General features: G+C 37.3%; 1 protein-coding gene across 1 annotated transcript in view; it reads left to right on the plus strand.

The window, feature by feature from the left end:
* The first annotated feature begins 3863 nt into the window (after positions 1–3863).
* Positions 3864–13556, plus strand: part of PRKACB (protein kinase cAMP-activated catalytic subunit beta) — a 34740-nt gene continuing 25047 nt past the window's right edge. The window contains exon 1 of the mRNA XM_054384129.1: positions 3864–4050. Coding sequence (XP_054240104.1) covers positions 3864–4050 — 187 coding nt within the window. The remainder of the gene's footprint in view (positions 4051–13556) is intronic.

Below are 13556 nucleotides of genomic sequence, written 5' to 3' on the forward strand. Positions count from 1 at the left end.
GAACCCTCACTAACTCATTGTATCAAGTAATTGCTCATTCCTTTTGTAATAAATAATAAATAGTAAAGTTGGACTTTGATTCTTGAAATAACTGATGCATGAAGGAAAAGATGTGCTTTATCAAGCCATCAATTTTTAAAGCAAATAAACCATCTTCAACCTCTAGAAAAAAAGCTGTTAGTTATTCATTTAGAGGGTTTCTTCATGGTATTTTTCACATAGATTACAAACAAAATATGCAGTGAAAGTTAAATAATGCATCCTAATCAGGCCTGGTATTATATGGGTCATACCTGTGCACAGACATTGACAAATACGATCTGAATTTTGTAGCACTGAATGCTTATAAATATCAAAAGGGCGGAAGTTGGGGCTGGGCTCTTTTCAGTTGTGCCCAGTGACAGGACAAGGGGCAATGACCACAAACTAGAACACAAGAGGTTTCACTTAAACATGAGGAATAGTGTCTTTACTTTGAGGGTGACAAAGCACTGGAACAGCTGCCCAGAGAGGTTGTGGAATCTCCCCTGGAGACTTTCAAAACCCACATGGATGTCTTCCTGAGCAACCTGATCTCAGCAAACCTGCTTTAGCAGAGGGTTGGACTAAATGATCTCCTTTCCAACCCCTGTCATTCTGTAGTTCTGTGGTTGTGTGAGTGTGTAGAACATCTGAATGTTAGTGGTCTGGCTGGAGCAGAGCCGGCATTTGCTCTTTTAGGAAGGTGTGTGAGCTTAACGGCAAGCACTGCACGGGTTTAGATCAAAGCTGGCTCAGGTTATTCTTCCAGCTTGGAGCACAAGTAAGATAACCTCAAGTCTGTTTGCACATGTCTGTATAAGCATTTAATTGTGTTTAAAGATTTACAGGCACTACTGACTACCAAGTGGAAATCTGAAGACAAACAGAGCCACTAGTTTTTGCCTTTGATTGTGCACTATCCATTGCTGGCTAATGAGCTTTTGGGTAGTAACATATGTCAGATCTTGTGGATTCTTTGCTTCATATAAAACACATACTCGGTGTGAATAAGTTGATGTTGCATAGATTTGGATGATTACTATGTCAATGAGATGAAAGAGAAAGTAAAAGGAGATAGGTTCCACCTTTAAAACTTGTGGTCTTCATTCGAAGACAATGAAGTTAATATGGGAGGTGGTCTTCACAGAAAGTCAGTGTGGTAATATTGTGTATTGGGCAATGCCAATCAACGATGAAAAAAATCAAAGATTAGGAAAGTACATTACTATTTGTGTAAAAATATGACCAGTACTTTCTTTTCATGTTTTACATGTGAAGAACTTCCTGTAGCACTGCTGACAGTAGTTGGTAAAATTCTTGTTAATTCCAGGTTTTCTTTTAGAATATCTTCTGACAATCCCTTTTTGATAAACTGCTTAAACCAGTTCAGTTCTTGGATCTCAAAGGATGGGTATTTCTGCTTCCTTTTGGCACCTAATTCAAGCGTTCTGGTTAGTCTGGGTGCATTCAGAGCTCTTAATTTTGGTGGGCAGAGCTGCTCTCTTGACAGTTCCTGCATCTCTCTATTGACTCTACAGGGTAGGCAGACTCTTAACTTACATTATATGATGCAAGTTTTATGAATTAACCTCTTTCATATATGGAAACAAAATGGTTTAGCTGAAGACTTGAATGAAAGACAAGATGACACTAGTGTAAAGGCTGAGAACTATGGGGGAGTAGGGAGACAAGACAAGCACACCATCATCCCAGGTGGCTTTGTTTACTGAAGGAAACAGTCTCTTGGAAGGGTTCCCTGGATGTATAGAGACTTGCAGTGAGCTACAGGAGGGTGCAGCTGTACAATTCCAGAAAGGCTCTTTCAGCTGCAGCAAGTTCACCAGGCAGGGGAATAAGCACCTTCTTGTTGTCTTAAGTATTTCTTACACTGCTGTATGGAACGTGACATAGCATGACTATCATAAAGTGGTGGCACATAATATATCCTCTCTGCCTATTTGTGACCCCTGATAAAGCAAACAGATCCCCACGCTCTTCACTGTCTCTTGTTTTTGGCAGCAGAGCCTTGAATAAGCAGGATGTCGTGGAAGTCAGCACTGATCTTGTGACAAGCGGGTGAAAGGCTGGAAGGCATAAGGTGGAAAAGGACCTGTAATGGACTGCCTTCCAGGAAAGGTTGCAGCACCTGACTAGGGCAGGCAGCCTGGTCACTAACGAGGTAGCAGCTGCTCATCCAGATTTGCAAACTGGTGTGTAAAATGAAAGTGTTTAGACAGTTGGTCCTGAATTTTGAACAGGTGTTGAAGAAATAATTTATGTTCACAGAAGTATATCTGGAGCCTGAAAGCAAAGGGTGTTTCTCTGCATTGCATAGAGCATAGAAATTTAAACCACTGTGTTGACTGAGGATGATTACAAGAAGTCTAGAGGTGCATGTTAAGAGGAATGTAGTAAAGTCTGTAAAGTCTGTCCCATGGCATTTTTATTGTTTTATCATTGTCATAGGTAGTTTGTCATCATGGTATGTTTTTTGTTTTGTTCTGGTTTTCTGAAGCAGAGAGTTGTTATGAAATAGTTATATAATGTCCAAGGATGTATATCTGCTGACATTGAAAACTGCTCAGTGAGAAGCGTGGTGGTGAAAATTGAGAGGTATGTCCTTAACACATGTTGACTGTAAGACAGGAGACAGATTGTGGAAAAGTTATTTCAATCTTTCTTAAGAATGGCCTAAATTTTTAAAAAGCCACATCTTATATGTGCAGAGGATATACTGGGAAACCTACCTAATCTATGTGTTTCTATTTTCACAAAAATGAATATTTAGTATTGCTCATTGTAAGCATGTACAATTGCATCATTTACAACTTACCATAATTTAATGTTAAATACCACTTCCGATTTATTTTCCCTATATTTTGCACCATTAAAAGTGGTGCTTCCTAGACTTACTCTACAGCTGAAAACACTTTACTTTCTTGTGAATGATTTTTAAAATTTAATTATTTTTCATAATTGCAGGAGATTTGCATTCAAAGTTTTTACATAAGCAATGGTGGAAGCTGGTGACCATGACTTGGTGGCTCTCTTTCCAGCTGTCTTTGGGGCTGGGAGAGTGTGCACATTTGTAGATAAAGATCTGCCTGTGCTAGTTGTTCAGGTACTTTATTCCTGAAAAAGTTAAGTGCATTTGGTTCTTGGAGTAAGTAAAACCCAGTTTAGATAAGTATAACGCAGCCATGTTTATATGTTGTACATTAGAATGCAACTTCTTCAGTCTGATTTTTCTCTGAGGAGGAAAGTACTCCTTCTCTCCCTCTACCTCCAGTAATAAAATAATAGTTTATTCAGTAAATTTTGCAAGTAACCTTGCTGATAAAGTTTTTTAGTTGAAAGCATGAATTTACAAATGATTAGATGACAGCTGTTTATGTCTGCTATGATGATGGTAGTGCTCCATCTTAATAACCGGAAGAACTGCAGAAGAGTTACTGTTCTTTTTTCACACGTGATCATGGTAAGTTAAATAACTTGCCTTCTGATCTTCACTTCTGAACAAGGCGTTTATAGTATTTTAACGTAAAATGTGTATTTACATATAAAATGTGATGCATTTAAAAGCTGTGAAAACACATGCTAGAGCCATTATTGCATTCTGAAAGAAAAAAAAAACACCAACCACCACTTCTCAATTAATGTGAAAACAGACTTTTAGCAGAATAAAACAGTACATTATAGAACTTTTCTGAACAGGAAGTAGAAGAGAGTAGTGGTTAGAAAACACTGCATACAGGAAGCTTGCCACATGCGTGGCTCTAAGTTGTCCAGCTCCATTTAGATATTTTCTCTTTTGCATTTGTAAAAGTTGACAGTGTTTATAGATGGCAGCTCAGAAAGAGGGTTCTTGTAATCAGTGCACAGGGACAGCTACAGCGCTTCAGAGGCTGGAAGGTTTTGCTAATCGCCTTTTCCATAGGCACTCAAAGAGTGGTGGGCATGAACAGAGGGCAGCTCTGGAAAATGAGAGCCAGCACTGCTCTGAACTTGCTGTCCTGTGGGACAAATCAAGTAAGTAGAGGGGTTTGTTTTACAGGTCTTCACTCTTCGGTTTGCTTAGTGAGTGAAAAATTTGCATGATTGTAGTCAAATGTGAACACTTTTCTGTGATATGTTCCAGGGACAATTTTACAATTAATGACTTAAAGGTATTTAATTAGAAGAACAGAGTGTTGCATCAGACAGGAGGAGATAAGGGGCTGGTTCATAGGCTGGTGGCAGAAGGAGAATTCATTCTTCATCCATTCTTTTCTCAAGAAGCACAGTCGACTTTTTTGGCAAACCCTCACCCCAATTTTGACTTCTAAATTGCTTCCTTTCTTTTCAAATTAAATTAGCTAGTTCAGCAGTAATGAAAAATACATTAGTGATTGTAATGTTTAAATTTTGGAATAGACAAACAACCCTGCACAGATTAATTTCTAATGATAGGGCTTTTTATAATTCATTTTATTTTAAGGGATGTATTCATCAGAAAGCTCTATACAGTGATAAAAAATACAGAATTGTGTTAGATTTTAACTATTTCATATTTAGTGTGGGAATGCTGGCTGTCATAGCTTTACTTAATTAGTGGACAGTTCACAGTATTACTTGTACTGTTTAAAACCTTTCATGGTTTCATTTTGGGTAATACAAGTGAGAGATTTCAAAAACGTAACCATCTAGTTTGACATTTGATTTTTTAATTTTTATTTTTTAATCCTTGCATTATTTTGCAAAGCAGTTGTTGTCTTTGTGGTTATATACTCATTTTAAAATGTACAATATGGTAACTAATGATATTTTGTTCCACATTTCAGTTCATTGATGGATTTGAGATAACACAGTTATCTCAGTTGAAAATAGGCATTAAAACCACAGTGTTACCATGAAGAAAATCAGCATTTTTATATCTCCCTGCTTGCAATGTAAAATACTATGTGAGATGGGAGAAAATATGTTCTCAGAGGATAAGCAGTAAACATGGAAACAAAAGTGTTAATGCATTGACCTAAAATAGATTAAATTTAGGTCTTCCAAGTGAGATGGGGAAAAAAAATCAGCCATTTTGGGGGGGGGAGATAAATGATAAAATACTTCTCCAGAATATTTTCTGCTTGGTAAAATAGACATATACTTGTGTTTATGTAAAAGTTCTTTTTTTATGTAAATAGCCATTTGAAAAAATAAGTGAAGCATTTTTGTTTATATAACATGAAGAAAAAAAAAAAGGTATTGACCTACTGAAACTTACAAATTGTGACCTGTTTGTGTACAAGTCTCTACTAGTTTTTTCATCTGTGTTTAAGGCAGGCTTCCCTGTGTGGCATGCTGGGTGAGGAAATGGACTGTCCTGTCTCTTGATGATAAACATGGTGAAAATGGCTGTTCCACAAATGCTGCTTTAAGTCATAATTAAGGGCGGTGGTTGCATGCATTTTTTATGAGCCAGAGTTACTGGGCTGGTAGCTGAACAGTTGTTGATCATGTAGCTGAGGAGTGATAGAGATTATAAAGGAGCATAGTGGAGGAAGTATTTCTGTCCACTACTGACTCCTAATTATATTTTAGAAAAAATATTATCTGAAAATCAGTTGTGAAAAATGAAAGAAACAGGGGGGAGGGGTTGTTTGGTGTAGTCTGTGTTTTTTGGCTTTTGTTTTTTGTTTTTTAACCTGAGAGATCAATGTTGTAGAATTGCATTCAGTCACTAAACTTGGTGAAAGCTTAATGAGTAAGCAGTGTTTAGAAACTTAATGATGTTTGTCTTGTAAGGATATTTCAATATTCTCAACTATTCTGTCCACTCTCCACTGCAGCTTAGGGTGTGTTGGTTTAAGGTTTTAGGTGAAGCTACATAGCCAGACGGTGTGAATTACTCTTGAAGTTTGAGACAAAAGCACTCTAATTCTTGAAAAACATTGGAAGGGTGATCTGGAATTTCTGTTGGTTTAGGTTTTGAGGTAGAATCCATTTGAAAAGGAACTGAATGTATTTATACCTTTGCTGTAATGAAATACTGTAAAAGATCTGCTTCCATGTATATCCTTTAAAGTGCAATTACTGCTGAAGCTGTGGGTTTGCTGAAGGGGCAAGGAGCTACTGCTTGTTGGGTGGACTTTGTATCGTCAGCCATCTAGTGCTGCGAGTTTGAGTAATTTGCTATGTGGTCTACGGCCTTAGGTAGTTTTCAGTGGTTGATTTTGAAATTTAACATCTTTGCTTATTTTGATAATGTAAACCACAGTTTTTTCTAATGTGTCTTGGATTCTTGGTTCATGCATGAAACAAACGTGGTTTTTTAAATCCTCAGAATGCAGTAGGGCAGAGATGGCTTGGGGCACTGCGGGCCTAGGAATCTGTTTTGAAAAGCTGACTGAGCACACGTGTAATTGTAGAGCCTGAACTGGTGTAACCAGGTCAGTTGTGCTGCACAGCCAAAGGATAAGAGATGTGATGATAGTCATCAGAAGGGTGTACGTCATTCTTAGTTTAGACATCTAGACTGTGACCACTTGCAGCTATATGAAACCTGTATTTTTTTTTCTTGTTGCTCTCATAAAGATTGAAATGTGAAAGGAAAGAGAATGAAGCTGTTTGGATTTGAATGTAAAGATAGTAAGATGGGTCTGGATATTTTAGCTTTGAACTGATACAAATATTTTCCAAATCTGTGCATAGTAAGAGAACACATTAACTACATGGATAGCCGAAATGGTGGGAAGAATTGCTCCCAGTGCATCTTTTCATCCCTAGATGGGAAATGGATGGGTGGTAAATAGTCAAAGGACTATTATTTGGTCTACAACTGATGCAAAATAGCATCAGTATACTTTCACATACAGCAGAAGGACTTAAGAGACATTTAGCTGAACAATTTATATATATGTGTGTGTGTGTAGAGAAAAATACATGTGAAATATGAAATAATGTACAGAGTACGTCATGTGAATTGATTCAAGCTTTAGAATAACTACTACTTGGGTACAAGTCAACAGATAAATCTGGTCTAAGGTTGCCATGGAAACAACCAGTGCTTGATATAATTGAGAACATCTTAAAACCTCCTGGTGTTTGCATGCTTTTTTTTCTCCCTGCCATTTTGAGTTGCTTTAGACATGAATAGGTAGCACTGGTCAGAACAGGAGTAGATAATGAACAAAACCTAATACCCATGTCCTGAATATTGATTTTTGATTTACTACTGGTATCTTGTGCTTCATGGGGGTTTTTTGCATCGGAAGGAGCTTATAAGGAAGAGCAGCTCTCTGGATTCTGTGTGCTCTCTCTTTCCAGTTAGTGTATAAGTGTGTTTAGAGATTGAAACACTGATTTGGTAGAGATTAACATACTTCATCAACTCTTGGATTAGTATTAGGAGCAATATGTTTCTGAAAACTAGCTTTTCAACATGAATGGTAAGTCATTTATATTACCTTTGATGCTATTTTTTTGTTCTGTCTTCACAAGCAGGAAAAATCTGCCAGGTTTTCCTTTTCTTGTCTGCAGAGCTGCATCGTCTACTGATCTCTTTGTTTTTGTAATCGACTCACAATGGGCTTCTATTAAAAATTACTAGTCTTAAAGATTTGCAGTTTTTATTACACATTACTGGTATTTAGTATTTGAAATTTTATTTTGAAGCTTTCTTTTAGAAATAGCTGCTACAAATCATTAAGTGTAAGGTACAGAATCTGATTTGGAGAATTTTATAATTGAATTATATACATCTGTTCACCTAATATTCTGTGCCAGTCATAATAAATTAATTTCTGTTAATTGATACAAATCAAAGAGGCCTTCTGAAGTAATTATAATCGTCACCTAAATTTTTTTTGCTGTTTTCCATCTGAACGAGCTTACTCTTCTACAGTTTTTTTTGTTATTTCTGAATTATAGGATAACAGAATAGTTGAGGTCATTCATGGAAGTTAGGCGAGGGGAGTCTTATTTGAAATGAGATAATGTAATAGACCTAGTAAACTTATCAGGCAGATACTTGCTTTCCCAAAGCACTGTGACTACTTATACTGAGATACTTTGAATTTAATGGAATTATGAATTAATATATTCTCATGCGGAATGTTATTGAAGGTTGTATCTAAATATACAAACTGTGTATTTATTTCCTTAGAAACAGATATCCTTTGATAATTGTTTGCTAAAAGCCCAAATATGTTAGTTTCTGAAATGATGCCTTTTTGTTTCAGCAGATAGTGTGGGGCTTTGGAAAATAATTTGAGGTGGTTTGAGAGATTTTTTTGAAACTAAAAGCAGTTAATCATTGGGTTTGTATGTGTCTGTGGTTTTGCTTTATCCTGAAAATAGAAAAGACCATTTTTAGGAAGGTTTCACTTTTGTACATGGCATGCGATAAAGAGTGGGAGGAGTAATCTCAGTGCCTTATCTAATATCAGCTTATATATACATATCTCATACAAATGTGTTGAGGTCATCTTCCCGGAAATGAAAAGTGGGGCTGTCAATTCCTCAGTACAAAATACAAAAATACAGACATCAAAACTGGTACAGATATAGGACAAGGTTTCAGAACTTTGTATGGATATTATGGAGATTTATGTTACAGCATTATGGCTGTTTGAGTAAGCCTATACCTGGGCTGTTGGTGAAAGAGGTGGGCCAACTTCCCCTGTGCACTCCCCACAGCCTTGTAGGAATGGTGACTGGTGGGAGCCTAATAGCGAGCTGTGGGGAGCTGGTGTCCCCTAACATCTCTGCCAAAAACTGCCCCTGCTCAGCTTCTCTGGAAAGTGAGGGTGAAACTACAACTGTATTGTTCTTCCTTGACATCACTGAGCCACCTTCATCTATTCATGGAGAGGTCTCTTGGTAGGTCAGAAAGTCTCCACTTTTCACCAGTTACCAGGCTGCATTTTCCATCATGTTTTTCTGTTTCCCTTACAGTGAAATTGTAGCTTCAACATTAAAATTTGTGGGAATCAGCTCTGAGTTTTAAATTTTGCTACTTAAGTAGTTTGTGTTTTGGTTTCGGGGTGGGGGGATTTTTTTGTGTTTGGGTTTTTGTTGATGGGGGTTTTTCCCCCTCTTTTTTGTGTTTTGCCTTTTTTTTTTCCCTCACATTTTGATTGAGTCATTTTAAGGGAATTAATTTCTTACAAACTAGGTGCAAAAAAGTTCATAGGTGTTTCGTTTCATTGGCCATTTGGGGTTTTTTGGGGAAGTGGAAGTGTGGAGTGGTTGTTTTCTTTTCCCTGGGGCTTTATTCTGCAGTTTGAATCTGTAGGTTTCATTCATCTTGACATCCAGGTTCCCGGTTCCATTAAAAATAGAAATAAATAGCTGAAGTTTTTACCAAGTGTCAGTTCCCAATCAAAAAGCTCTATAACTGAGAAGTTATTTTAACAAAGGAATGGTGACTACTTCCTGCTGTGTCAAGTGAGGGTTAGGATTAGATTAAGACTTCACCTGAAGACTTCAAAGAGGGAAAAACTGGTTTTCTATTTCTTTGGCTTAGGGTTTTTGTTTTTAACAGCAGAACATTCTTGAATAGGTAAAACTGGAAGGCCAAGTAACTTTAGTAGCCCCAGCTCCTGGTTCTGAAAGGTAAGTATCTGCTAGATCTTCTGTTTCACTAGGAATAGTCTTAATACTCCCAAGTATATACCAACTACATGATTGGGCTTGGGCTAGTACTTTCAAATACTGCATGCTGAGGTAATTGCTGATACAGGCAATGATGCTTATAAGACAGTACCAAATGTGTGTGGAGATAGATGGAGTGGTATGAGGAAAGCTTGTGAGCAGTGCTGATAGACTCTGCTGAATTATTGTCCAGCTTTGTGTACACAGGAGAATAGAAATGTTAGAGGAGTGAGGGTGAAGGGAGGCAGTGTAAACGTCTTAGTGCATTGGGAGTGTCTTTCAAGGGCAAGAGACAACAAGTAGTGTTAATTATTCCTACAGCTGAGAAGACTGTAGAAAATGGAAGGATGCCATGGAATTTTCAGGTGCCAGACCTGTACGTCTTCCAATGCATGTCTCATAGGACTAATGATTTCTTCCTTTCAAACACTCCCCAATGTTACTGCTAGCCTCTGACAGCAGACTAGAAAAGTCTTTTAGGTGTTGACCTGAGTTCATGTTTTGTTGTGATTCTTGCACAATGTTTTTGAAAAAAGAAAAGACAACACGAGCTGCTGCATTAACATAGTTCTAAAATGAATCCACACGGTGAACAATCTTCAGGGTGCTTGGTTTGGGGTATAAGCAAAAAATGACTTCAGCGGAATTGAGGTTTCTGCCAAAGGAAAGGATGTTTGGTATGCTGTAAATTTGCATGCAGTGAACTGTGACTTACTCTACTCCCTTTTGTTACATCTCTTACACATATTTTGATACCAGAAGAATTTCTGCTTTCCTTGGTTTTTGAGTTTACATCTCAAATTGTTTATGTAATTATTTGTTGCTAGTTCCTCTAACAGCTGCTGCTGGTGGTAATGCTGTTGCAGGCCAAAGTTCACAACAGGAGTTTCCAGGCTTTAGTTATTGAGGTTTGTAGAGGCAGTTTTGTAACATGAATAATGTTTTTAGTGTTTTCCTTTATTCGTTCTAGTTGCTGTCAAATATTCCAGCCCATTAAGAATTCACATGGTTTAGGTTTTTTAATTTAATTTTTCTTGCAGGATTTGCAACTCAATTCTGTGCAGGTTTTATGCCTGCCTTTTTATCCAAATAAATACTAACCAGTTTCTCTCCAAAGTCCCATTCTTTATCAGAATGGATAGTAAACACTTTTACCTACTTTTTGCTTACCCTTATCCTGAAGTAAACAAAAACTTGTTCACTTAATATGTTGAATTGTGAAATTTGTTTATTTACGTAAGACCTCCTTGTTCAGGAAGTCAGGCTCTCTGCTATTTTGAGTTATAAATGAACTTCTCCTGCTTGGCTAGTTACTGCAGGCAACCCTTTTCCTGTAAATATTGAGCATGTGTTCTGCAGGAGGTATGTCAGCATAGTAATGTGTGAGAAGCTCAAATCTTGCAAAAAGATGAAGAGCTATTTTGCTGATTTACCCTGACAGCTGTGAAGATGCCTTACTGATTCTTGCGCATGTATATGAGAATCCGTGGAGCTTTGTTAATCCGAGGGCTGGCACAAAGTAGATTTGTGGGAAGTGGACTTAGACATGAGTACAGTTAAACCAAGACTGGCATGTCTGCTATTATTTTGATGCCTTGTATGAAATACTTGAGGGGAAAAAAAAGAAAAAAGCAAATAAGAGCTACCTTTTCTAAGTAAATTGCAAAATGCATCTGTATAGTGAACTGCTTGTGCAGTTGTTTAGTTTGCAGTATAAGGAACAAATGATTTCAGTAATGTGGTTTACTTTCAAAGGAAAATACATCTGTACATGAGTCTATCTAGTATTATGAGAGTCATTGTTTGCTCACAGGGAGTTTATTAGTTAATATGCAGATCAGATCAACTACCTGCAGATTTAGGTTTACAGTTTGTGGTGATCTAACCATAAACCAGACTCAGCAATAGCTGCCCAGTTACTAAACTTTTACCAAGAGGGAAGGTGAGGCAGTAGCATGGAGAGGAGTTAGCCAGTATCACAACAGTGCAGAAGGGTGAATAGCTTAACTAGAGGAAAACTACAGCAGGTGCATTTTGCTTGGTATGTGGGTTTGACTGTAAGAGGCAAATCTTGATTATTTTATATGTTTGTATTTATCTATTAGAATTTGCTAAAAAGTTTTACTCAAGAATGTGATACATCTACAAGATATTTTATAGTAGTACCTTAGAAAATTCTGGTTTGGGAACTCAAATTTTTTTGTTTTTATTTTTCGTCCACATGGTAACCACAGAAATACGCACTGTGGAAACAGGGACTTTGAATTTTCACGTGGTTATCAATTTTGTTTCTAACATAATGCCTGTTATATTTCACACATGAAGGTGGTCCTTTACACTGTAGGTCCTGTGGTAGTTGCAATGTTTTAGACTACTTGCCCGGATAAAGTTGAATTACAATTATAAAGAGTGGAGCCAAACAGATGAAGCTTAATTCCTAATTGCTCACAAAGTACCTCAACCTGTGATAATTAAGGATTTTTACATGTTAAGACTTCTTCACACAACCTTTTCAGGATGAACTAATTTTGTATATAGGAAGTGTTAAGTGTGGCATTCGAAAGTAATTGTATTAAATTTACTTACTAATTTGAAAATTTAAGTTAATAGAATTAACTTACCTAATATGGTAATTGAAAATTAATAACTTCAACTCGGAATTTTTCTCAAAAGCCTTTTCAGTAGTCCAGTGCTGTACTTCCTTGATCATGGTACACTGGCACAAACTGTCACTCCTTCAGAAAGGAGCAATTCACGTATTTGTCCATTCCCACACCATTTCTCTCTCCCCTGACCTCAGGAGAAACATTCCTGTGATGAAAAAACTGACTGCTGCTGTGGATTAAAATTATCATCCCTTGTCCTCCTCTAAATTTTATCCATGACTTTTCAGTTTGGCCTAATTCCCTGACCTGGCCAGTGGCTGGCCACAAGGGTGCTTTTGCTCTTTCAAGGGAAGTCATGACAGAGAGGCAGAAACAACTAAATGACTGTGGAAGGACAGGGCTAGGGATCATTTGTATTTATACCAGCCCAAACTTAACACTGAACTGCAGCCTAACAAACCAAACTGCTATTTCTTGGACTTTTAAGCATGGATTGTTGCAAGAGAGGAAGCAGATTTGGGAATGTGTTGTCTCCACCAGTCTGGAGTAATTCCCTTCAATGAACACTTCAAGGGCAGGAAAAATGTATTAGAGTCATTTCCATAGACCAAAGCTTAGTTTTAACATATTCCAGAACTAACTAAATGCCAGTTCTAACTGGTCAGTTTAGAGAACTGGAATAAAAAAGCAGATCTAATCACACAGCAAGAGATTGCTATTAATGCTTTAATTTGAAAGGAAAGCTGAGGCAAGAAAGAGATGTGCCAGAAGGACCAAAATACACAGAGATGGAGCAGCTCTCACCCACCAAGAATCTGCAGGAGAATTTAGTTCATGTCCTGTGGTTAAATTTTCAGATGAACCTGTTATCTGCATTTAGGAAGTCTTGTATATAACCAGTTGTTTAAGGATTTAATAAGGTATATTGATAAATAAATTTTTATGAGCATTAGTTCTGGATTCTCTTTTAGAGTAAGAAAGCAGAGTTTTTAATCTCATCTGGGTTGGTTTTGGTGGAAAATTATTGAATGGGATATATATGCATGGACAGCTCTACTGAGCAGAGCTAGTCCAAGACTTGATTTTGTTTGTGACTGAATAGATTTACAAATTTACATTATGCAGTTGAGGAGGGTTAAGCAAAATTTCAGGTATTCACATCTTAAGTGCCTTTGTTAGTTGGGTTTGGTCTTGTCTACCAAGAGTGATCTCCCTTATGTCGAAGCGTTAGTAGGCTTCAACTTGGCTCGTCTTGTACCAGTACTTTGAGAAAAAGAAAGATGGGGAAAGACTGAAAACTGGATT

Source organism: Indicator indicator, chromosome 10 (assembly GCF_027791375.1).
Source record: "Indicator indicator isolate 239-I01 chromosome 10, UM_Iind_1.1, whole genome shotgun sequence".
Lineage (NCBI taxonomy): Eukaryota > Metazoa > Chordata > Aves > Piciformes > Indicatoridae > Indicator > Indicator indicator.